The 27202-nt window shown below is 39.3% G+C and overlaps 2 protein-coding genes and 1 long non-coding RNA gene across 4 annotated transcripts in view; 1 reads left to right on the forward strand and 2 right to left on the reverse strand.

The window, feature by feature from the left end:
• On the reverse strand, positions 1-25354 carry LOC115208082 (sodium- and chloride-dependent GABA transporter 2-like). 2 transcript variants are annotated; one of them, XM_029775855.1, is made up of 15 exons: positions 25212-25354; positions 18506-18714; positions 14289-14423; positions 12972-13112; positions 12540-12630; positions 12267-12399; positions 12020-12154; positions 11519-11622; positions 9795-9919; positions 9514-9626; positions 9201-9338; positions 8758-8860; positions 6866-6966; positions 3094-3264; positions 1-993 (listed from the first exon to the last, which is right to left on the reverse strand). In XM_029775855.1, exons 1-15 carry the CDS (start codon positions 25280-25282, stop codon positions 832-834), a joined length of 1932 nt encoding a protein of 643 aa, XP_029631715.1. In that variant the 5' UTR covers positions 25283-25354; the 3' UTR covers positions 1-831. The 2 variants fall into 2 exon arrangements, with proteins under 2 accessions (XP_029631715.1, XP_029631716.1); XM_029775856.1 differs by lacking the exon at positions 3094-3264.
• LOC115208083 (sodium- and chloride-dependent GABA transporter 2-like) overlaps positions 3182-27202 on the reverse strand; it is an 87713-nt gene continuing 63692 nt past the window's right edge. Inside the window, exon 14 of the mRNA XM_029775859.1 lies at positions 3182-3264. The gene's annotated coding sequence lies outside the window, so the exon portion shown is untranslated. The remainder of the gene's footprint in view (positions 3265-27202) is intronic.
• LOC115208086 (uncharacterized) overlaps positions 9569-27202 on the forward strand; it is a 67130-nt gene continuing 49496 nt past the window's right edge. The window contains exons 1-2 of the long non-coding RNA XR_003881092.1: positions 9569-9644; positions 14299-14386. This is a non-coding gene — a long non-coding RNA (uncharacterized LOC115208086). The remainder of the gene's footprint in view (positions 9645-14298; positions 14387-27202) is intronic.

A 27202-nucleotide genomic window follows, 5' to 3' on the forward strand; every position in this document is an offset into this window, starting at 1 on the left:
CAAGGTTTAATGATTTTATTGATATTGGCATCAAATCCTATCTCGGTATTGTGCATTGTTTCTACTATATATGCATCTCCCCAATCCCTTATAATTAACCATCGATACGTTTTCACAATTGTTATACTTCACAAAGTCTTAAGAAATTACATAGTAGTAGAAAAAACTACTGTATGGCGGAATATTAAACCCACCCAAATAAAAGATAAAATGTATCTTTAAAAAAAAAAAAAAAATTTCACTTGTTTATACAGACTCAGTTAACCAACTGGTACCAATAGCACAAATGTCATGTTTTTGTTTCCACCATTGTTGTGTGACAGGTGTTTGATCTATCCATCCATTACTCTGCCAAGACCCAAGTCTGCCATGACCTGGTTACTCTGCCATGACCTGGTTAATTTTGCCGGACCTTACTCAATCTCACTTCAGATGCTTTCTCTGCCTTCTGACAAGAGACAGCAAGATTGACCTGTAATTCTAATAATTCTAGGTTGGGTTCTCTGGACCAAACAGAATGACCGCATCTCTCTCTTTCACATCAAGACTTTCCAGAATGAGTGGTTCTACGTCTCATCAGCGCTACATACAGGAAATAGTGTGTGTTTTGGAAACACTTGCCCACATCGCCCTCCCAAGAAAAAGGCATGGGGTGGATTATGTTCTGTACTATACTTTTCTAAGCCACTCAGACCAAGCGAAGGGTCACATAAGCCTCTGTTACACAACGGGAAGTATTTGTATTGTTTATGTCAGGACCTTGAGTAACTGGCTGGACCTGCTTATCTGTAGTCCTATAGGGATGGTGGCTGAGAGAGGAGGCCAGTGTCTCTACAGGGGGCCAGTGTCTCTGTCTAGGAGGTTGTGGCCCCAGGCTGGTGTCTCCATGTCCCCCAGGGGTCTGTCTTGCTCTGACTGCTTGGCCAGGAGGGAATTCTTTTGGGACTTGGTCATGGGGAGATCTTCTGACGGCGTGGTGAGGATGGACAGTCTCTGAGGAATAAGAGAGAGGACAGAGGAGCATTTCAAAGACAGACCACCAAAGGAATGAGACATAAAATAACTGGTGATGTTTGCAGAGCATTGATTGTTTGTCTTATTTTCTTAGTTGGTAGAAGAAACAACATCATCAGTGTGTATTGGGGAGTAAATGGGGTTTGGGTTATGGATCTGATCATTGCATAATTAGAGACATAACTAGCGATAACAACACAAGTTGTACCTGCCACTTTTTAAAAGATCTGAAGTTTGGAATTGATAGTGAGAAATTAACCATGGCATCTCATGACCATTGCTCCATCTTTGGAGGATGTACTCAAAGACTTAGCCTCTATCGTCGACCTACGTAACTAGCTATAGCTAGGCTACCTATGATATATTGCTTGTTTTTTGTTGCTTATGGACCACTTTGAGATGCTTTTCTGTTTTGAAACTCCAGTGCTTGACTTGGGCTGAGACAGTTGCCGGTACTCATGTTTGGTGTCAGTAGTGTTTACATTTAGGTGCGTGAGCTCCACAACACTATTGAGATAATATTCTATAAGAGGAACAGGAGCTCAAGCAGTTAAAACCTGTTAGGGACAGACGTTCAGATAGCGGAAATACAAACACCTAAAAAATGCTATAACTTACATTTTTCAAACATATGACTATTTTACACCATTTTAAAGATAAGACTCTCGTTAACCTCTCTAGGGTAGGGGACAGTATTTGCACGGCCGGATAAAAAACGTACCCGATTTAATCTGGTTATTACTACTGCCCAGAAACTAGAATATACATATAATTGTTTGATTTGGATAGAAAACACCCTAAAGTTTCTAAAACTGTTTGAATGGTGTCTGTGAGTATAACAGAACTCATATGGCAGGCAAAAACCTGAGAAGATTCCTTACAGGAAGTGCCCTCTCTGACCATTTCTTGGCCTTCTACACTCTCTTTATTGAAAACTGAGGATCTCTGCTGTAACGTGACACTTCCTACGGCTCCCATAGGCTCTCAGAAGGCGGCAGAACGGTGAATGATGACTTTGGAGCCCATTGCTGAAAAACAGTAGCGCATTTGGATAGTGGTTGATCAGAGAACAATGAGACTGGGGGCGCCTGCACGAGCCGACACCATGTTTTTATTTTTTCATCTTTGAACGAAAACAGGGTTTCCCGGTCGGAATATTATCGCTTTTTACGAGACAAATCGCATAAAAATTGATTTTAAACAGCGGTTGACATGCTTCGAAGTACGGTAATGTAATATTTAGAATATTTTGGTCACGAAACGCGTCGTGCGCGTCACCCTTCGTCACCCTTCGGATAGTGTCTTGAACGCACAAACAAAACAGAGGATATTTGAACATAACTATGGATTATTTTGAACCAAACCAACATTTGTTATTGAAGTAGAAGTCCTTGGAGTGCATTCTGACGAAGAACAGCAAAGGTAATCCAATTTTTCTTATAGTAAATCTGAATTTGGTGAGGGCCAAACTTGGTGGGTGTCAAAATAGCTAGCCCGTGATTGCGAGCTATCTACTCAGAATATTGCAAAATGTGCTTTTGCCGAAAAGCAATTTTAAAATCGGACATAGCGATTGCATAAAGGAGTTCTGTATCTATAATTCTTAAAATAATTGTTCTGTTTTTTGTGAACGTTTATCGTGAGTAATTTAGTAAATTCACGGGAAGTTTGCGGTGGGTATGCTAGTTCTGAACGTCACATGCTAATGTAAAAAGCTGTTTTTTGATATAAATATGAACTTGATTGAACAAAACATTCATGTATTGTATAACATAATGTCCTAGGAGTGTCATCTGATGAAGATCATCAAAGGTTAGTGCTGCATTTAGCTGTGGTTTGGGTTTATGTGACATTATATGCTAGCTTGAAAAATGGGTGATTATATGCATATTCTAGTTTCTGAGCAGGAGTAGTAACCAGATTAAATCGGGTACGTTTTTTATCCGGCCGTGAAAATACTGCCCCCTATCCCTAACAGGTTAAACATTTTAGTTGCCAGTACTCAGCTCCGGAGAGCTCCTGCCCAAGTCAAGCAATGTGGAACTCTATAGAAACATAATAAATGATGTCCCTATTTACCTGTCGCAGTGTACCAGGAGTGATGCTCACGATGTACACCATCCATAAAGGAACCATGAGGGTGGAGGAGAGAGTGAACCACCAGCCAACAGCGTAACCCCACCAAGGATACTGGAAGGTGTTGTTGAATTTCAGTGGGGTAAACTTTATCAAGGAGAAGACAAATGTAGCCTAGAACAAAAGATATGCATGGAGGTTGTAAAATAAACATTAAAGAACACAATGTATTTTCCGATAGCATTGTACTAATTATAACATATTAGGGTAACAGTGAGGGTTGAGTGAGGACAGAGATGAACAAGATAAGGTTAAGAACAAGGTTATGGTTTCTCCAGTACATTTAGGTCAGGCTTCTGGTGAAGCATTCATAATGGTCTACTAAAAGGCATGAGCTGGCGCACACCCAATATGTTCCCCCTGTTGATGATGCTTATCATGCATTATAGTTGAAACTAAATATTAGATGTAACAAACATTTTATGAAATTGGAAACAATTAAATATACATTACTAGTCAAAAGTTTGGACACACCTAATCATTCAAGGTTTTTTCTTTATTTTTACTATTGTCTACCTTAGTAGCAGGGGTGTAGAATAATAGTGAAAACATCAAAACTATGAAATAACACATATGGAATCATGTAGTAAACAAAAAAGTGTTACACAAATCAAAATATATTTTATATTTGAGATTCTTCAAATTATTCACCCTTTGCCTTGACGACAGCTTTGCACACTCTTGGCATTCTCTCAACTATCTTCATGAGGCAGTCACCTGGAATGCATTTCAATTAACAGGTGTGCCTTGTTAAAAGTTAGTATGTGGAATTAATGCGTTTGAGTCAATCAGTTGTGTTGTGACAAGGTAGGGGTGGAATACAGAAGATAGCCCTATTTGGTAAAATACCAAGTCCATAAGATTGCAAGAACAGCTCAAATAAGCAAAGAGAAATGACAGTCCATCATTACTTCAAGACATGAAGGTAAGACAATGAGGAACATTTCAAGAACTTTGAAAGTTTCTTTGAGTGCAGTTACAAAAAACATCAAGGGCAATGATGAAACTGGCTCTCATGAGGACCGCCACAGGAAAGGACAACCCAGAGTTACCTCTGCTGCAGAGGACAAGTTCATTAGAGTTAACTGCACCTCAGATTGCAGCCCAAATAAATGCAAGATCAATTCAATTAGAGTTCAAATAACAGATACATCTCAACATCAACTGTTCAGTTGAGACGGAATGAATCAGGCCTTCATGGCCAAATTGCTGCAACGAAACCACTACTAAAGGACATCAATAATAAGAAGAGACTTGATTGGGCCAAGAATTATTTGCAATAGAAATTAGACCAGTGGAAATCTGTCTTTTGGTCTGATGAGTTCAAATTTGAGATTTTTGGTTCCAACTGCCGTGTCTTTGTGAGATGCAGAGTAGGTGAATGGATGATCTCAGCATGTGTGGTTCCCACCGTGAAGCATGGAGGAGGAGGTGTGACGGTGGGGGTGGTGGGGGAGGGGGTTGGAAAATAATTCCTCATGAAGCTGATTGAGAGAATACCTAGAGTGTGCAAAGCTGTCATCAGCACAAAGGGTGGCTACTTTGAAGAATATATTTTGATTAGTTAACCTCTATGGGTGGGACGAATTCGTCCCACCTACGTAACAGCCAGTTGAATCCTGTGGCGCGATTTTTAAAACGTTTGAAATGCTATTACTTCAATTTCTCAAACATATGACTATTTTACAGCTATTTAAAGACAAGACTCTCGTTAATCTAACCACACTGTCCGATTTCAAAAAGGCTTTACAACGAAAGCAAAACATTAGATTATGTCAGCAGAGTACCCAGCCAGAAATAATCAGACACCCATTTTTCAAGCTAGCATATAATGTCACAAAAACCCAAACCACAGCTAAATGCAGCACTAACCTTTTATGATCTTCATCAGATGACACACCTAGGACATTATGTTATACAATACATGCATGTCTGTTCAATCAAGTTCATATTTATATCAAAAACCAGCTTTTTACATTAGCATGTGACGTTCAGAAAAAGCATACCCCCGCAAACTTCCGGGGAATTTACTAACAATTTACAAAATTACTCATGATAAACGTTCACAAAAAGCATAACAATTATTTTAAGAATTATAGATACATTACTCCTCTATGCACTCGATATGTCCGATTTTAAAATAGCTTTTCGGATGAAGCACATTTTGCAATATTCTAAGTACATAGCCCAGCCATCACGGGCTAGCTATTTAGACACCCACCCAGTTTAGCCTTCACCAAAATCACATTTCCTATAAGAAAAATGGTCTTACCTTTCCTGTTCTTCATCAGAATGCACTCCCAGGACTTCTACTTCAATAACAAATGTAGGTTTGGTCCCAAATAATCCGTCGTTATGTTCCATCAGCGACGTTTTGTTCGTGCGTTCTAGACACTATCAGAATGGTAAATCACGGTCGCGCACATGGCGCAGAACGTGACAAAAAATTTCTAAATATTCCATTACCGTACTTTCGAAGCATGTCAACCGCTGTTTAAAATCAATTTTTATGCCATTATTCTCGTAAAAAAGCGATAATATTCCGACCGGGAATCTGCAATTAGCTAAACAGCCGAAGGAAAATACTGCACCGGGTCGAATTGGGCACGCGCCTAATTCCATTGTCCTCTGATGGGCCACTTGGAAAAGGGGATTCTGTGTTTCAGCCTGAGGCTGCCTCGTCATCGTTCAGGTTTTTCCCGGGTTCTGAGAGCCTATTGGAGCCCTAGGAATTGTCACGTTACAGCTAAGATCCTGACTCTTCAATAAACAGAAGCAAGAACAACAACACCTTGTCAGACAGGGTACTTCCTGCATGAAACCTTCTCAGGTTTTTGCCTGCCATAGGAGTTCTGTTATACTCACAGACACCATTCAAACAGTTTTAGAAACTTTAGGGTGTTTTCTATCCAAACCTGAACAATAATATGCATATTCTAGCTTCTGAGTTGGTGTAGGAGGCAGTTAAAAATGGGCACATATTTTTTCCAAAATTCTCAATACTGCCCCCTAGCCCGTAGAGGTTAACACTTTTTTGGTTACTACATGATTCCATATGTGTTATTTCATAGTTGTGATGTCTTCACTATTATTCTACAATGTAGAAAATAGTAAAAATAATGAAAACCCTTGAATGAGTAGATGTGTTCAAACTTTTGAGTGCTACTGTATATTTGAAATTAAATTAAACAGTAATGTATGTTGATGTTAATCCCATGCTAGTGCTAATGATAACAATAGCCTAATATATTAAATATGCTGTAAACTATTATCTTCTAACTGTTTCACTCAATTCATTCTAATCAACCTAGTAATTATGACACACCCCTCACTATTGTCATTAGTTTTCACTAATTGCTCTGTTTTGTCTATACTGGTTCAAGCATTCATGACATCACCCTGAAGAAGGAACAATTATGCCGAAAGGTTGGTGGTTTACCCAATAAATTACAGTGAGTTTATACATAGTGTGCGACTCTCTTTGTTTTTATAGAAGCATTTATAATGAACATAAAGTTAGGATTATCTACTTTACATAGGTTACACATCGGCATCCATTTGATTTGTATTTCTCTGTATTGTCAACTAAACTTTTGGTTTTCTGTCAATCACTTGTATTACTGTGACATCAACGTCATGTTTACTATAAATATAATTGGAAAAATAACAAAATAAATTTGCTGTTGATAATGGGGTGTAAATAAATAAAACTTACAGTGCAGATGACTGGCGTGACATACTTCAAACAGTACTTAATGATGGGTAATGGTCGATAACCGATCATGTCCTCTATATTATCGTACAGACGGTCTGCACCTGTGGAGTAAACATATCAACAGAGACTCAAAATAACAGCAGTCAATAAAAGTGTTTGGTCAGTTGGTCTGTCAAATACCCAGATAACATTCTCAAACCACCAAGTGACAGACAGGTTCAAACAATTGCAGATCAGGAAACCTGGAAAGCAGCTCTAACCAGGGTTTCCCAAACTCGGTCCTGGGCCCCCCACAGCTGATTCAAATAACCAACTCATCATCAAGCTTTTATTATTTGATTCAGTTGTGTAGTGTTATGGCAAAAACAAAACATGCACCCAGGGGTGGGCCCCAGGACCGAGTTTAGGAAACACTGGTTCAAGATACCTGTATTTATTTGTTTAGAAAATAAGAGCTTACATTATGGCCATTCTTCTGAAAAAGTGGTGAAAAACAATCTAAGTAATATTATATTAAATGTAAATGTAAAATGTAAATGTTAAAGAGGACCAGTGTCACATGTACTCTCTCTCCGGCTCTCTAGGTCACCAAGGCCACTCATTATTATGCAAACCTGTCACCATCGTTACGCGCACCAGCACCTTATCAAACTCACCTGCACTTCATCACCTTCCTGATTACCTTCCCTATATCTGTCACTCCCTTTGGTTCCTTCCCCAGCTGTTATTGTTTTTGTTCCAGTGTTCATGTCTGTACACTTCTTGTTTTGTTCTTTGTTCATTTAGTTATTAAATTCACTCCCTGAACTTGCTTTCCATCTCCCAGCGTACATGTTACAACCAGAACCTGTGATGTGAATCATCAAGGACTCGGGACTATAAGGTTCTATCTGCAAAATTAATAGTTGAGATAATGAGAATGTTTCAAGTCCCAGATCTCAGAACTGTTTTGTGATGTCCTCCTGTTTTCAAGTATATCACCATATGTACAATTATTTGTTATTGACAACCCAGCATTGTGTGATTGGATTGCATATAGAACCTTATAGCACCAAATTAAAAGGTGTTTGCATAGATATAACTTTTCGATTTTTCATTTTTTCATTGTAAATAGACTTTTTCAAAAACACTACATATCTCACACGTAAAGGACCACCTAAAGAGCAACTCTATGTGAATAACTCATTTTTGACCACCATGTCAGAACCTTATAATCCCAAAGTAACGAGGTGTCGTTTCACATCAATGTCCAAAGTGGCAATGTGTGCCAGAGGAACAACTTGGATAATGCCATAAACACCTTGAACAGAAACATCCTGAGGGAAGCTGACCTGCAATTAGGGTTTCTGTGATTGATTATCTGGGATTGAAGGAATGGGGCCATGCAGGGTATTTTACCACTCCTTGCTATCAGGGACGTTCGTACTCCATTGAAGTTGACATTTAAAATGGTTAAGGTAAGGGCTAGGGTAAGGGTTAAGGTTTAAGGTAGGGACGTCCCAAGGATCCCTGATAGCACTGACCATATTTTACTATTATCTTTTCATAAGACCTACAATGAGAATGGTAACACTTAATAATAACTTACATGAAAATGCCTTCATAAAAGTTTTTCAATATAGTACAAGGTTTAGATAGCTGGTTAGACTAACTTACCTAGTAAACTATAACATGTTAGCTGACATGGGTTAATTGGGTGACTGTCAGTGACTGACATAACAAGAGGAAAACTGAGGCTGCACTACCACATTTCAAAATGTCACATTGTGTATTCTACTATACCAACTAACAGTAGGTTGAGACCCTGACTGACATTGAACAAAAGTGGTTGCAGGCCCTATGCGGCTGCTTATACCTAGAAACGGCACTGGGAGTAGGCCGGGCTAACTCACCATAAACCCAGCTGATACACACTGACTGTAGTATAGCGAAGAGAAGCAGAGTCATCCCACTGCAGGCATAGTAATCAAACAGCTGGAAGATATACAGGCCTCCCTGCAAATAGAGGAGGGGTAGAAAGAGAAAGAAAGTATAAGGTACAGTCTTACTGAGCACAACAATATGACTATAATCTACCTCCAGAGTGAACAAAACACTCAGACAATGATCGTAGGTGTGTCCAGCAGCCCAATCGCTTACAGAATAAGTGGAATCTACCAACAATTATGCAGAACGAGGAGGTATGTTGAAACACAGGGATATGTTGAAACAGATCACTTGGGAGGTACATTATCGATCATATATCTGGTTACTGTCATGATTGATCTAATAACGATGGCCTTGAAATTCTATCTTTTATATCCTTATAGAATGATGACTTCAAATGACCTCTCACCTCTGTGACCATGACCAGGCCGATGAAGAAGCTACCCACACTGATGATGAGGAGGAGGATTTTTCGCCGATGGCCAACCAGGAAGAAGGAGGGATTCATGTCTGAGATACCTGTCACCAAAGCCTCCAGACCTACAAACTGAAGGAAAGAGAATAGGGAAGTTCAGTGGAAACTCTCTTCTTTGAAATACTAGCTACTCATTCACAGTTTCACATCCAATAGTTTAGTGATGATTGTAGCATCTATTGTAGGTTATGTAATTATCCTTCACTAAGAAAATATTCCGTAGGCCTTCGGGGACACTCTAACACACCTCACTGTCTAACCCCAGTAGGATTATCATGATGAAGAAGAAGATGGCCCAAAGCTGGGGTAATGGCATCATGGCCACGGCACGAGGGTAGGCGATGAATGCCAGGCCAGGACCTGTATGCAGCAACACAGGTAAACTCATTAATGAACTCTCAGGGGCAGAGGGAAGATTTAGATCCTTGAAATGCTAAGACACCTGTCTTGTAACAAAGCAGAACTTAGAAGGGTATGTTCATTTGTTTATTCATTAATTCATTCGTATCTCACTGCTGCAACACTTACCTGATTCGGCCACGGTTGAGATGTCTGTCCCTTGTTCATAAGCCATGAAGCCCAGAACAGAGAATATCGCAAAACCGGCCACAAAGCTGGTTCCACTGTTCAAAAGGCACAGGTACACACAGTCTCTAAAAAGAGATTCACTTCCCTGTTAGTCACAACGCAAAGGCATCCAAATGACCTACAATATGGTGATCATCAAACTTTCCAGATACCATACCATTTCTGCAACCCAACCTCCAAAGAATTATGTGCACAGGGGATGTTTTTGCAGGCAAGAGAAAACTTTCTGCCTGCACATTTTATGTAGTGTCGTGATGTTGTATTGATTAATGTGACGACTGTTGTTCATCGAATAAATAACTGTTTATAATTACGTGATTAAATGAATCAGGTAATTATTAACTCAGCAACCTGGGGCACCATGGGAAAGTTTGGTTTTATTGAGGTTCCATTTCCCAAATTAACTCAAAGAATATCACTATATTGATTTTACAACAGTCGCTAATTCATTCATTTCCTCTACAGTCTCGTCCTGAACATCGCATAATCTGTGAATCTGCACAAACCCGAGTCCCACTAAATAAGTCTGTACCTCACCAATTGAGTTGATTATTTATTTACTAACAAGCTAAAATGATAGTACTTTGTATAAGATACACAAACACACAGTCTAGGCTATTGATTAGAACTTAGTACAATGAAACAGGACCCTAGCGGGTCAACACAGTATGACACGTGCTACACAAAATGGGGATTGAAAAAGAGAGTGTACGAGAGAAAGGCACATTTGGGAACATTTGTAAACTATGCTAAGTTTAGCCCTAACCTTGCCCCGAACTGCCACTCTTATGGGTCAGAATATAATGATGTAATTACGTGTCGAAGGTATCCGGTGGGGTAGCTCCTCGTGGACCAAGTTCCTCCTTCTCCTCTGATTGCGGCACCTCCGATGTTACCGGGTATAAGTCTCTGATTGTCCACACGATGTAAGTGTCCTTTGTCTTAGTGGTCTGTTATCCACGCCCTTGTTCTGAAAAAGGGTCTTCTGAGGACGGCTAATGAGCCGTATAGGTGGTTCCAGCGTGGGAATGAAAGCAGTGTAGACACACGGTTCCTTGGAGTGAATAACCGGGTGGTCCTGCTTGAATTCACCCTCTTCGACACAGCTACTCATCTGTAGCATAGATTAAGAGGTTCCATTGTCTTCTTCGACCTTGTGTTGCATTTTGGGTTTGCGACTACTGTACCTCTGACCGTGACCCTGGTCACCTAGTCTGCTATGTAAATTCTAAACTCACATGTTTAATATCCTCGGGTCAGAAATGGGCGTTTCCGTATTTATGGTAAGTTCTCTGGGCGTCGCTAGTTACGAGGCAAGGTCTGGATTTTACTCAGATCCAATTTAGACAACTAACTTCACATTTCATCTTTACAAAAACATTCTATTTCATCTGGACATTTTCCACATAACATACAGTATGTAAACATCAGGTACATATCATGAAGACTCTTCAAGTTACAATGTTTCCTTTATAACGTCGTAATTTAACTTTTAATAACATAACAAAAATGACACTCATTTTCATATTGCATCTATCGTCATTACCCCCATTTTGGCTGACAAAAGTCCATTTATTGCATGTTACTGTTCTGAGGTAGGTTCTCCATAGGCCCATCATACATTCCATTCCTCCACTGTTTATGTACTTAATTCTTCCACTCACTTGTAACAGTTGTTGTCATACTTGTTGTAGCTGCCAAGAGCAGTCAGACAGCCGATGCAGATAGCATAGGAAAAGAAGATTTGTGTTCCAGCATCCATCCATACCTGTGACACAAACCAGAGAGAGACACAGTAGTCTTCATATTTTCACAATTCCGATACACTAGTCTCATCCCAGGGTATTAGAGGTGAATTCAAATGGTACCTATTTTGAACTTCAAGCTATAAGTCAACAGAAAATATATTTGCTTTGAAATTCAGAGTTATTTTTTTATCAGGTATTGATATTGTAACAAATCTGATGCTCTTAAAACCACAAACTGTTCCACCAAGGGAGTTACGTTTCTTGTGCCAGTGGTAATGGTTGCTGCCCTCGGTCATGTTGACCAGCATTCAAACACCAGCAGAAACATTACCATTTATCCCCCACGAATCACTACAGTATGTACTGATAGTTTTTGTTACACCTGAACACAAATTATACAGTGAAGTGTGTTCCTACCTGTGGGTCAGTGAGGCGGGCTGGGTCTGGGTAGAGGTAGAACTTGATACCATCTATTGCCCCCGGCAGTGTGAGTCCACGGACCAGCAACACCACCAGCATCAGATAGGGGAAGGTGGCAGTGAAGTAGACCACCTGAGGGGAGGGGGACCAGACCAGCATTACATTCCCTCAGTCTATGACTCATCTTAACAATTCTACAGTGTTCATGGTGTCATCAGGTTGAATGGCAGAGATCCCACCTTACCTTCCCAGTAGACTTCACTCCTTTCCAGACACAGAAGTAACAGAGAATCCATGACAGTAGAAGACACAGAGCCAGCTCCCAGCGAACACTGCCTAGCTTGTTTGGACTGTCTGTGAGATTCAAAACTCTTCTCCTGAAAATCATATTTTCAGTTTCAATCCCACCACTTGCTTTTCACCATTCTCTCTTTGCCTCATAAGGCAAATAGCCATGATTTCCATCTGTAAGGACTTAATAAGGAGTTGATAAAATGGAATGATTTTGTGTACTCACTCCCAGAACTCTCTCACTGGCGATGTTGCGTTTCCTGCTACTGTCCAATTTAGATGTCCCACTACTCTTTTGTCAAACTCCGTGCAGGTTGCTGGTTAGGAGGAAATTATACAATAACAAGCATGTCTCAGAACTCTCAGAATCTTTCCTGGATAAGGAGACATTAACAAAATAATACCTCACTTGTCAAAAACAGAATATCTCAGTTTGAAGTGGTGTCCATAAATTTAAGATACTATCTGTCGTTTGGGCATGACAAAGGTATGTCTACACACTGAAGTTAACCAGGTCCCAGATCTGTTTGTGTTCTTTGCAATGCCAACTCCATTGCTGTCCTTGTCAATCCAAACAGGTTTGTTATGACAATGAATGACAAGCAGTTGGTATGACAGCACAGGCAGACTGGCACTCAGGCTACACTGAAGTACATACCTGTGTTCCAGCTGTTTCTACAACTGGCCCAGGGGAGCTCAGAGCTGAATGAGGAGAAGAGGTAGAAGAAGGCCCAGGCTAGAATGATGATGTAATAGATGCTGGAATATAGAACCACCACCTGACTACCATAACCCAGTCCTGAGGAGGAGGAGGAGGAGGAGGAGGAAGAGATTTTACAGACAAACATGAAGATGTAATTGTAAAAAAAGGCTTCTTCTAAGAAATATATCTGACATGTATTAATTCCAATCACATTCTCAACCTAAAACCATAAAAAAACATTTAACTGTGATTATTTTTTATGTGGATTAGACTCCTTTCAAAGTCACCAGCCACGATTAATAAGTTATGGTGGCATTCCAACAAGACAGACATTTGTGAATGTTTGAACGCAGGACAAGTGTCCTGAATGCACGTGTCGTGTCACTTTAAGGACTGTCACTTACTCTATCATGTAATAGCTCATGAATTAGTGTGAGCCTGAGTAATACTGTTGATGTTTAATCCAAGCTTCATCCAATAACTTGAGTGAAATGTTTTGTTACTTTAACCCCTTTTTCATTTTTGAAGTTAAATCAGGTCAGAAACAGACCAGTCATCCCCCAAGCAATCTAAAATGTATCCTTACATTGTTTCAAACTGTTAAAGCAATGCGATTAAAATCATGGTGGATTGACTTGTACAAATACAATAGTGCATTATCATTTACAGAAGGAAAAGCCTGCATGTACTGTGCATATATTGTACCTATTATGGCTAATTGTCTGGCCGTATATTTCACCCTCAACCAGCACATTCTTGACAAAGACTCCAGACAGAAACCTTGAGTTTATGTGCTGAATACCAATTTAAATCATATTGACATTGCTTTGGATTACAATGCTACTTTCTCAAGTTTTGATATTGCAGCTAGGAGTTTTCCTGAGTACAAATACAACAAACAGACAAAGTTTGGTCTGCAGTCCCTCTAAATGTTATCTTTTCTTTACTGAAGGCTTTAGCCTTTCTTCCTTCTAGCTATCAGGCTTTCATGTCTATTTCCCCAAGATGGCATCCATCTTAGGAAGTGAATGCTATCAATGGTCAGACAAACACTGACAATTGAATCCCTAATATGGATGCAATACGTACAACAAGAAGACCCTGTGGCCGCATTCATAAAGCATTCATATAGCATACCAGTAGGATGGCTGATCTAGGATCAGATTAGCCTTTTAGATCATAATGACTAAGCTTATATGGACAGAGGGGAACTGATTCTAGATCGGCAGTCTTACTCAATGACACTTTATAAATATGAGCCCTGATATTTACCTTCAAACAGGGGGCAGATCTTCCTCCAGCAGGTGATGCTGCCCTGCGTGCTGTACTGGCCCAGGGAGGTCTCCAGGAGAAAGAGTGGAATGCCACAGGTGAACAGAAAGAGCACATAAGGGATGAAGAACACCCCTTATGAACAACACAAGTTAAACCACAATTACAGTGCACATTAATCAACGTTTCAGTAAAAGTGCCGGTTTTAGCCAGCCGGCTAATTTTCAACCGCAGTCCCTGGGCAGGTTATTAAAAACAATTACAATATAGACAATCATAGAACAGTGAGCACACGCAGAGTAACATAGGACAAGCAAAACATAGCATACAGACAGAGCAACATAGGACAAGCAAGATGTAGCATACAGACAGAGCAACATAGAACAAAAAGCAACAAGATAAAATCCATTAAAACAACAAAGTGTTTCCACACCTCACAAGCTACAGACAACAGACAACATGGAAAGCGGCAATACACAGCTAGGGATTATGTTCACAAATCTGATTGACCTTTAGCCATGTCTTCATGCATTTTGTGAAAGTGTGATATGTGGTGCAGTTATGTGTGTCTGATGGCAGTGTATTCCAGACATGGGACGCTCTCACAGAGAAAGCGGATTTACTAAAGGTGCTTTTCCTTAAGGGAACTATACAGTCACCTCTCATGGCAGACCTTGTGGATCTGCTGCCATATGTTTGGATTTTCTGTTTAACAAAAATACTGAGTGGAGGGGGAGCCAGGCCATTTAGGATCTTGAATACAAGACATGCGTCGGTGTATTGCACCAGATTTTCCCAACTCAGGAGCTCATGCTTTCTGAGGATGTAACAGTGATGATGGCTATTGGGCTTCCTATCGAGCACTTTGAGAGCCTGTTTGTAGACAGACTGAATAGGTTTTAATGTTGTATAGCAAGCTTGGGTCCAACTAGTCAAGCAGTATGTTAAGTGGGGGAGTATCATCGATTTGAAGTACAGTCTTGCTACCTCTGTGGTCAAACAATTTCGTATAAATCAGTAGCATCTGTTGCCCTCTTTGTGAAGAACATGCAAACAGTTTTTTTCACATTGAGATGCAAACACGAGTCACTGAGCCACTTTGTAACCTGGACCATTACAGTAGTGAGTTCTTGTGCAGCTTGTTGTTTGCTCTTTGCATGCACATATATCACTGTATCATCTGCATACATTTGAACTTCAGACCCAGTGCAGACGGAAGGCAGATCATTAATGTACAGGCTGAACAAGAGGGGCCCCAGTATTGACCCTTGGGGCACGCCCACATCATAGCTAAGAGTGGGCGACAGCTCATTGCTCACTCTGACGCACTGAGTTCTGCCTTCAAGGTATGATTTCATCCATCTCAAGGCATCGGGGGAAAAGTTGAACTTGGACAATTTTGTGATGAGAATCTCATGGTTAACAGTATCGAAAGCCTTCCTTAGGTCCAGAAACACAGCCCCAACAACGCCCCTTTTGTCCATCTTGGACTTCACATTTTCCAGAAGAAAGCAGTTGGCCGTTTCTGTGGAGTGTTTCGCTCTGAAGCCAAACTGCATGGAGTGTAATGTGAAGGGGCTGTTGTTGAGGTGGGAAATCAGTTGTTCTGCTACACACTTTTCAACAACCTTCGACACTACAGGTAGTATACTAATGGGCCTGTAGTTACTCACGTCAGCAGGGTCGCCCGATTTAAAGATGGCCGTTATTATGGCTGACTTCCATACCCTTGGAAACATACATACATATCCACATACATATACATACATACAAATACACATACATATATACATATGCATATCTTTTTAGTATATATTTTTATATATCTCACTGGTCATCCCCAAAGCATTCCAGTTCTCTGCTGCCAATGACTGGATCGAATTGCAAAAATCGTTGAACTTGGAGACTTATATTTCCTTCACTAACTTTAAACATCAGCTATCTGAGCAGCTAACCGATCGCTGCAGCTGTACATAGCCCGTCTGTAAATAGCCCTCCAATATGCCTACCTCATCCCCATATAGTTTTTTAAATGTACTTTTCTGCTCTTTTGCACACCAGTATTTCTACTTGCACATCATCATCTGCACATCTATCACTCAAGTGTTAATTTGCTCAATTGTAATTACTTTGCTACTATGGCCAATTTATTGCCTTACCTCCTCACGCCAATTGCACACACTGTATATAGACTTCTTTTTTTCTATTGTGTTATTGACTGTACGCTTGTTCATTCCATGTGTAACTCTGTGTTGTTGTTTGTGTCGCACTGCTTTGCTTTCTCTTGGCCAGGTCACAGTTATAAATTAGAACTTGTTCTCAACTAGCCTATCTGGTTAAATAAAGGTGAAAAAAAATGTTTATATATATATATATATATATATATATATATATATATATATAAAACCCTACCACCCCTCCCCCAATTTCAGTAAACTAATAAATAATAACACTTAGGCTTCTACTTCCAGCTTATACATACTATATACATTTTACAGACACAATCTAATTTACAATAGTTATATATATATATATATATATATATATATATATATTTTTTTTTTTTTTTTTTTTTTTGTCCTGGCCTTCCTCTATTTCTGATGTTTATATTTGCCATATATTTGTAACTGTGCTATTTCACAAAAGTTCTGAACCTATATACATTTTACAGACCCAGTATGTTTTACATGTGTTATCTTGTTGTTATTAGTCCCACCGTTCAGCTCCATTCAACCCCTCCTATCTATCTCTTAACACCATCCATATTGGATTTCTATTTGCCATATATTTTTCAACTATACTGTGATGCTTCACAAAAGTACTGAACCTTTCTATTCTCATAGTTTCTACAGATTATAAATTGAAGATAAACATTTTTGCTAAAATAATAATTATGTTATTGATCAATTGACTATGACTTTTCCAATCACCTAGTATTGTTATCTGCAGCGTTAGCTCTAGGTAAATTTTGCAATTATTCAGCTACATATGGACGGTACCAAAATAAATTATCTAATGACTCTGCCTCCACGCAGCAAATTCTGTAGAGCTGGGAAAATTGTATCCCCTACATATATATAACATTCTGAAAGAATTTAGCAAATTCATTTAAATTGAACAATCCAAAGTTTTGAATCCGGTGTCGTTTTACATGTCAATTCATAAACCATGTGCCATGGAATCGGAACATCGAAAATCTCTTCCCAACTATTTTGCAATTTATATGGCAGAGCTGTCACTGTTTTGGTCCTTAAATGAAACTGGTATATATTTTTATTTAGCACAATTTTCTTTAACCAATTTTGGTCTTGCAGGGCCGAAAGACAAGTTCCTTACTTGTTCCCCCTTCCACTTGCCTTTTCTATATTTGAGGTAATGCTGCAATCACTTGGTTGTAATTTTGGGTAGAGCAGACATTTCCACATGTCGGTGTTAGCTGCATGTGTGACATAACTCCACCAGTCCTATTTATGATATAATTCATAAAGATTACTTAAAAAAAAAAATATTTCAAAAAATGTTTTTTTTTTAAATCAACTAGTATATTTGAGTTTAACCACAAGAACTCAAATATATGTTTGTGTGGCTGACGGACTTAGCTACCACCTGAAGTATTGTGTGTACATTTGGCATGTAAGTGTTAGGGATATTATCGTGGGGTTTCTGGGACACGTTCAGTAGCCTAACATCATTGAACATTGCAGATAGAAAGGCCATGAATAGAGTCGACTTGATTCCTAATTCTACATGTCAGAGAGGCATGTTTGTTCTCCATAGCATATTTCTATCAGAGCATAACAAAATGTTGTACAGTAGTGATGTGCATATCAGTATAGAGATTCTGGAAGCACCTAGAAGGTTTTGGTTCCTTTTGTGCACCCAGGCATGCACTTTTGTTTTTATGATTGTGCCGCCAGATAACAGCTAGCCCTAGTGTGTAAATATCCCTATAATGTTATAGCAACCACTGATATGTTTATATCAGGCCATGATTATCCATCTATTAATGATGAAACCATTACCATCTTGTAATTGTGTGATTTCAATATTAGACTAAGATATGAAAATAACAACTCTGTACTGTCTCCACCACAATGAAGTTAAATGAAGTGACTAGCTCTTTTGCATTGATAATGTAAAAGACAAAGGCTCACCTTGCCATACATTTAATTTGTGTTTAATTGTATGACCATGTAAAGATGTGATGTGAGGCTCACCTCCTCCATTTTTGTAGCACAGATATGGGAACCTCCATACATTCCCCAAGCCTACGATCTGTCCGGCCACAGCCAGGAGAAACTCCAGCTTGCTGGACCACTGTCCCCTGGTCTGGGTGCTTGGCACAGGGACAGGATGGACCAGACCCATCTCCTGCTGGGAAAGCTTATTGAACCTCAAATTGGGATCATTATGCTTTTCCATAACACTGAGGAAGACAAAGACAAAGTTGGTTTTATGTGGAGAACACATTTATCTACCATAGTCTGTGTGCTATGAAGACATTATAAGGGCACACAGCTAACAGCTCCATATGACCAGCTACATATGAACAGTTACATATGACCAGCTATATATGACCAGCTACAGCTAGATATGACCAGTTATGACCAGCTACATATGACCTGCTACATATGACCAGCTACAGTACATATGACCAGCTACATATGACCAGCTACGTATGAACAGCTACATATGACCAGCTACATTACATATGACCAGCTACATATGATCTGTGTGGGAGCAAAATTGCAGGACCAGCTACATATAAACAGTTACATATGCCGAGCTACATATGACCTGCTAGATATGACCTGGTACACATGACCAGCTACATATGAACAGTTACATTTGACCAGCTACATATGACCAGCTACATATGAACAGCTAGAGTACATATGACCAGCTACATATAAACAGTTACATATGACCAGCTACATATGACCTACTACATATGACCAGCTACATATGAACAGTTACATATGAACAGCTACATATGAACAGCTACATATGACCAGCTACAGTACATATGACCAGCTACATATGACCAGCTACGTATGAACAGCTACATATGACCAGCTACATTACATATGACCAGCTACATATGATCTGTGTGGGAGCAAAATTGCAGGATCATGTTATAATACTATAATTGCATCAAATGGTTGTTTTATGCAACAGAATAGAGGGTTGTTTTAACTCTATTGTGTCTGTGTGAACTGAAAGTGGGCCTCTTGGGGATTTAACACTGACATGAGATTCACGATGTCTTTGGGTGATACTGCATTCCAGAGCATTAGTTAATGTTTCTGTTCTATAAGGTACAAGGGAAAGATGGCTCGGGGCCAGACCCTGGTTTATACACAATGAGAACAGTTTTTACAGAAGATTTTTTCACCTTTATTTATTTCACCTTTATTTAACCAGGTAGGTCAGTTGAGAACAAGTTCTCATTTACAATTGCAACCTGGCCAAGATAAAGCAACGCAGTTTGACACATACAACAACACAGAGTTACACAGTAAAACAAACCTACAGTCAATAATATAGTAGAAAAATAAGTCTATATACAAAGTGAGCAAATGAGGTGAGATAAGGAAGGTAAAGGCAAAAAAGGCCATGGTGGCGAAGTAAATACAATATAGCAAGTAAAACACTGGAATGGTAGATTTGCAGTGGAAGAAAGTGCAAAGTAAAAATATAAATAATGGGGTGCAAAGATACTGTCTGTTGTGAATTATAAGTATCTTTCATACAAATGTTTACCTTGTGACCCATTCCATACATCTGTTGTTTGTCATATAGACTGAAGGGGATGTATCTTGGCTATAAAATCTTTGTAACTTTGTCTCAGGGCTCTCAACGAATCATCTGGTGATTCGTTGACCAGCTATCCATTATCGTAGATCACTCAATTGATTCACTTTGTAGGTTGTATTGACTTGCTCCCTTATTATAAAGTGAATAAAGATTTAGTTTAAGTATACCTCTGACTTGTGTGATAAGTTTGTTTCTTCTCATTTGATAGTAAATAAATTAACCACCACATTTGGTGACGAGCATGGGATGTGAATCTTCACTTGGTGACCGCTCCTGACGACCTGGGTAAATGGTGCACGAGGGATTCCTCAAACTTGGGATCTCAGGGAGACCACACTTTGGGAACGAAGCAGATTGACCCACCTTTGATCTGAGAGGCAGCGAGCCGAGTGGATACCACGTCCCGAGCTTAGTTTTAAAAAAGAAAGAGGTGAGCAAAACATGCAAAGTATTCCTGTGTGAGGAGGGCACCTTGGAGGCGTAAACAGGGCCGAGTCAGTGGAGGATGATCTGAGAGTTAGTCGACTCAAAGACACCTATCATTGGTCAGTTGCGGTCGACCTAGATCCGTCCTGACACTGAATTGAACACAGAGGGGATTGGTGCGGTCTGTAGGAGTGAGGGGCCAGGGTGACTGTGGGTTCTGTGTGAACACGGTACCTAGTGAAACCATATTGGAAGAAGTATCTCATTCTGAAAAGTGTCTGTGTGACCGTCTAAGTGACCCTCAGAAGTGGTGAATTCCAATCATTTTAAATGTGCTAACCAGGTATGCCCTGGGATTGGTCATTTAGTGTTAAACATCTAGTATCTGTGTGAACTAGTTTTGGCCATTTAATGTTAAAATGTCCGGAATCTATGTGACCTGGATGAAAACTAGAATCTGTGTGAACTAGGTAAGACCATTTATGATATATAGTATAAGATAGTAAGGTGCACCTGTAATTGTTTTAAACCTGTACCCCATTTTAGAAGTATTGAAAGATTTAAATGTATGAGTTGCATTATCATAGTAACTAACCATGAGATAGAAATGAGAAAATATCCCTGTAGGTTAAACTCTAATTGATTAGGCATGTTTGGGATTAGCATTGTGTGAATGTGATATGATAGTTGTGTGAGTGTGTAAATAAGATATATACATTTGCATAATAAGATGATTGAAATTTGGCAATAAGAGTTGATATAATGTTATTTGGGGGTTCTGTCCATCACTGCCCATCATAGAATATCTCAGGGTGGCATTGAGAGCGGGATGTTAGCAGCAAGTCTATTGTTTCTGGGAGGCTAGACTTTGCCTTGGTTTTTGGGGGGGTTAGAGAACCGTTGAGGATTCCATGACAGGCCGGTCATTGTCCGGGAAACAAAAGTTGGGAGTATGTTTGGAGAGCTGCTTCGTAGCTGTGGAGATTCCTTGAAAACGCAAATGGAATGGTTGATGTGAGTACCTAAGAAATTCTTAAACTTTATATGGGTTCTGTGATGATATGAAAATATGATGAATTGTATGTGTGTATAATCAATTACTGGAGATTTGATAAAGTAATACTGTGAATATAATGAAATGCAACTTAAACAACCCATACGTAGACGTACGTAGGTTTTGAGTTGGTCCCTTTAATGTATTATTTGATAAAGATGAGGTTTAAGCATTATTAAACTGTCAACAAAGTCTGGACAATTGTCTCAGAAACTGATTGGAGTGTGTCCACTTTTGGTTAACTTACCCTAACGATGTAACTATAAAACGCTTATTGGATTTTCTACTTTCGGGTACTACATTTGAAATAAAACTGCCCTTGAGGCCTGAAAATTGTTTTTTTTATTTTCTTCCCAGTGTGAGAGGAGTTTCTATATTTATTGAATAAACCTTTTTTAGTTAGAGCGAATTAAGATGGATTCTCGACGTAATTTGTAACGTCGTACAAAGCCTAGGCTAGCCATCAAACTAATTATCATTGCGGGATTAATGTGATGTAGCAAAGTAATTGAAATATGTTGCATGAGAAAACATAATCTGATTTTATTGAAAAGCGCAAGATCTGTTTCTTAGTCAATTAATGACGATTTAAATAATTGACTGCAAATCTATTCCCTTTGCGCATGTGAGAATCTCTACAGAGAAACGCTTTGACAATTAATGAAGGCTATTTTCTGGGAATTGTGTCGTTATTATGTGCCAGATGTTAAGACTACAAACCATTGTAATTGGGTTATTTGCAGGAGTGATTTGTCATTTCAATAGCATTGGGTCAATGATATTGACAAAAAAATGGTTTCTGATTGTAATTCAAGTATTGGTATGTTTTGTCTGGACAGATACTTCCGCCAGTGTTTGTTTAAGATATAAACTGAACATTTTAACAACTTGCTTAGTTCAAATTGAAAGGCTAATTTATTCAACATATAGCGAGGCGATTTCGATGTTATACGTTGTCTGTTGCCTAAATGGTCTGCTGGAATAACATATTGAGAATGGAATCATATTTACTTAATTCATTTTTGTTTTATTATGGACTGATTGATGTATTTTATACATTTGGCGCATTACTTGATACTTTTAAAGTCTTGCACTTTTCATAAGTAGGAAGCTGGAAGAGAAGAGATAATTGTCAAGTTTGTTTTTAACCTTACGATAGAGGTAAGCGCAGAACGTTGTTTGAGAATGGGTTATATTTTTGTCCTACTGGTAAGAATAGAAGAGTTAGTCGTGCTCACTGGGCTATATCGGGCTGTAAGGGATGCAGTGGGTCGTTTTCAGTAGAGGTCTGAATAGTTGAATCGGAAACAATCTGTGATTTCTGATTACTTGTTGCTGGGTTTTATAGTTTAGGTAACACCAGTGAATTTGAGCAGGAAATTCATGTATTCTAACATTATAATCTGTTTCTATTACGTGGAATAATGTCCGGTCATTAAAGTGGATTGCAATTTTGAGTTTGAGATTATTTTTATTTTTACAGGAACAGTGCACATGAATCAACATTTCAGTAAAAGTGTCAGTTTTAGCCAGGGATAATTTTCAACCGCAGTCCCTGGGCAGGTTATTAAAAACAATTACAATAACAATACAGACAATCAATGAGCGGTGAGCACATAAACATAGACCAAGCAACACGTAGCACGCAAAAAGCAACAAAACAAAATCCATAAAAGAACAAAGTGTTTCCACACCTCACCAGCTACAGACAACGTGGAAAGCGACAGTGTATTCCAGACATGGGAAGCTCTCACAGAGAAAGCGGATTTACTAAAGGTGCTTTTCCTTAAGGGAACTATACAGTCACCTCTCATGGCAGACCTTGTGGATCTGCTGCCATAGGTTTGGGTTTTCTGTTTAACAAAAGTACTGAGTGGAGGGGGAGCCAGGCCATTTAGGATCTTGAATACAAGACATTCGTCGGTGTATTGCACAATATTTTTCCTACTCAGGAGCTCATGCTTCCTATGGATGTAACAAGTGGGCTTCCTATCAAGCACTTTGAGAGCCTGTTTGTTGACCGACTAAATGGGTTTTAATGTTGTACAGCAAGCTTGGGCCCAACTAGACAAGCAGTATGTTAAGTGGGGGAGTATCATAGATTTGAAGTACAGTTTTGCTACCTCTGTACTCAAACAATTTTGTATATATCGGAAATTAGCTAGGTTGAATTTGGTTATTTGAGTTACCTTTTTCACCTGCTTTTAAAAGAGAGGCTGGAATCAAGTATGATGCCTTAAAATGTACTTAAAATCAGATACCACCAGGAGTTTCTCCCTTGACACATAGACATCTGGCTCAGTAGCATCAGTTGCCCTCTTTGTGAGGAACATGCAGACTGATTTTTGAGATGCGAACATGAGTCACTGAGCCACTTTGTAACCTGGACCATTACAGTAGTGAGTTCTTGTGCAGCTTGTTGTTTGCTCTTTGCATGCACATATATCGCTGTATCATCTGCATACGTTTGAACTTCAGACCCAGTACAGACAGAAGGCAAATCATGAATGTACAGTATTGACCCTTGGGCGGCATGGTGGCAGGTAGCATAGTGGTTAGAGCGTTAGGCCAGTAACCGGAAGGTTGTTGGATTGAATTCCCGAGCTGACAAGGTAAAAATTTGTAGTTCTGCCCTGAGCAAGGCAGTTAACCGCCTGTTCCCCAGGGGCTGAAGACGTGGATGTTGATTAAGGCAGCCCCCCGCACCTCTCTGATTCAGAGGGGTTGGGTTAAATGCAGGAGACACATTTCAGTTGAATACATTCAGTTGGACAACTGACTAGGTCTCCCCCATTCCCTTGGGGCAAGCCCACATCATAGCTAAGAGTTGGCGACAGTTAGTTTTGACAATTACGCTGCTAGGCAAGTTAGTTAAGAACAAATTCTTATTTACAACGACGGCCTACCGGGAAACAGTGGGTTAACTGCCTTGTTCAGAATTACAGATTTTTACCTTGTTAGCTCGGGGATTTGATCCAGAAACCTTTCAGTTACTGGCCTAATGCTCTAACCACTAGGCTACTTTTTTATTACCTCATACCAAAGTCCACTGATTTCAACAGTTTAAAATATGCTGTACATGATGTAGTATTTCAACATATCAGCATGATCAACAATTGCTAGCTGGATGGATGGTGTCTAATGACTGTGGATGGAATCTAAAACTTCAGCCAATGAAATATGATATAAATAAAAGCATTCTGTTAAGGACTCTTTAAGGCCCATAGTGTGATTCCATATGTGCTATTTCATAGTTTTGATGTCTTCACTATTATTCTACAATCTAGAAAATAGTAAAAATAAAGAAAAACCCTTGAATGAGTAGGTGTGTCCAAACTATATTTTACAGAACATAAATGACCAGCCATTTACTAAGAAATAACATGTTAATGACACAGTAATTATGTTAAAGTAGTGTAAACACATCCAGTGACCTTCAGGTGAAGGTCACGTCAAGAAAATCTGTTTCCTTTTACATTACAGTGTAAGTACAGTATAACAATGAGTAATTACAATACTGTCGCACTGTACTTACAGGAATAATTCCACTGTAATAAGGGCACTGTAATATAACGTGTTACCAAAACATCTATCTCAAAGCAATTAATGAAAAATGTAGTGCTCACCATTCTCCGTGCTTTGTAGCTGAGCAGCATTCTTCAAGAATTTCCTCTGAATGCTTCTCAACTTCATTCATCACAAGGTTTTTCTTGTATTTTTATTATGTGAATGTTGTGCTATATTTGCCTATGTGGACCTACTGTAAGGCAGAGCGCTCTGAAAAGACAAAACTGAGAAAGATGCTCCTTTATTCTAAATGTTAATAAATGATCTCCATTTCACGATTTTGGCCAAAGGTTAGAGATCACTAAACTGTGCCACTACACAAAAAGTTATGTAAGACTGTGATGTAAAGGTGATGTTAGTTACTTATAAACAGACCCATTTAGGCTCCTTCACTGTTATCCCCCTAAAAACCTTACCCCCTAACAAAGAAACAATCACCTTACTGTTATACTTGTTTTCTTGTACTAACAGGTGTCTTTTCTACTAGCACTGACTTTGTAATGACTGGTTTTTACAAATACTGTGATATCTAGCAACCTTTAGTTGAATGAGCTGACTGTAAGTGGCTCTGGAGAAGAGCATCTGATAAATTATCAAAATGTAAATATTTAAGATATTGCTTAATTAAAATATATAAAATTTGGCCATCAGTGGCCCTTCAATAATTTGGTGCGTGACACCTCTGGTACCATAATAATCGTCTTATTATTATTACAAAAGTATAATCAATGCATGTAGTTCCATGAAAATGACTACCACAACCATATCCATGTCACAGCTGTAGTGCGTTAGTACCACCAACTGTTCATGTAATGTTACTGCAGGTGGTTCTTAGTTCCTTGGTGAGTGAGTGGTGATTGTTTTTGTCCCACTGAAAGTAAGTAGTTGTACTGTATGTGGCAATAGCGCGCTAGTTTCAAGCACTTGTCATGCAGTCAGTCCATTTGAATGATGGCAAAATGTAAGACTGTAGTGGTCTACGGGCATGGCGGACTGTGACAATAAATTAGCCCTGGCATTTCAAACACACCAACACATTTTATTTCCTTGTGGCCCCCACACCGGTCCATTTTTGTTCTCAAGCCCCCCACTATTAGCCAGATACTGATTATTTTGAGCAAAACCCAAGTTAGACAGGCCCACTGGGATAAAAATGGCCAGTCCGCCCCTGGCTACTGGACACTATAGGCCACAGATATTTGCTGTATGGTAAATGGTGGGATCTTACTGTACACAACAGTCAACAAATGAATTATGTATTATACAATTACATTTGAAAAAGTTCCAAATATTGTCCCTCTTTTGTTTGATATTAGAGGAGTGCTTCATGGATTGCATTTCATGTCAAATTGCTTTGTCTTGTTTGCCTTCAGTTTGTCATTTTAGGTGCCAGTACTACAATCCCCAATGTTGGTGCAAATGTTTGCAACAGTTTCGACCGCTAATATTAGCATTGTCTAACCAAAAATTGTAGATAATAGGCGGAATCTACCGCACACCCAGAGCTGATTAGTGAATAGTTAGTGATCGTAAGATGGCGCCGTAGAAGGCTGACGTTTTACATGCTCCTAACCAATTGTGTTTTTCATTTTTTACTTATTTTGTACATAATGTTGCTGCTACCGTCTCTTATGACCGAAAATAACTTCTAGACATCAGAACATCGATTACTCATCACGAACTGGCAAAATACTTTTTTCCCGTTAATGAGTCTGACGAGCCCAACATGAATGACATACTGCTTTCCCGGGAACAGTTCCAGATCCCCATCATTTGTGTGAAGAGGAGGCAGAGAAAAAGGGGCCGGAGGTCGGACTGCATTCTGAGAATTCGTGGGCGATCGAATAAACCCCCACTGCCTTGCGTTCTGCTAGCAAACGTGCAATCTTTGGAAAATAAAATCGATGACGAATGCAGAAGATTAAACTACCAACGGGACAGTCAAAGCTGTTATATCTTATGCATCACGGAGTCGTGGCTGAACGACGACATTATCAACATACAGCTGCCTGGTTATGCACTGTATCAGCAGGACAGGACAGCGGCGTCT

The sequence above is a fragment of the Salmo trutta genome, chromosome 14, assembly GCF_901001165.1.
Source record: "Salmo trutta chromosome 14, fSalTru1.1, whole genome shotgun sequence".
Classification (NCBI taxonomy): Eukaryota; Metazoa; Chordata; class Actinopteri; order Salmoniformes; family Salmonidae; genus Salmo; species Salmo trutta.

Excerpts from the sequence above, each read along its gene's own strand:
- LOC115208082 (XM_029775855.1), bottom strand. The coding sequence starts at position 25,282 with ATGAATGAAGTTGAGAAGCATTCAGAGGAAATTCTTGAAGAATGCTGC. Across the intron at positions 12,155-12,266 it reads GAGTGAAGTCTACTGGGAAG|GTGGTCTACTTCACTGCCAC; the intron begins GTAAGGTGGGAT and ends CCCTCCCCTCAG. Across the intron at positions 9,920-11,518 it reads TATGACAACAACTGTTACAA|AGACTGTGTGTACCTGTGCC; the intron begins GTGAGTGGAAGA and ends ATCTCTTTTTAG.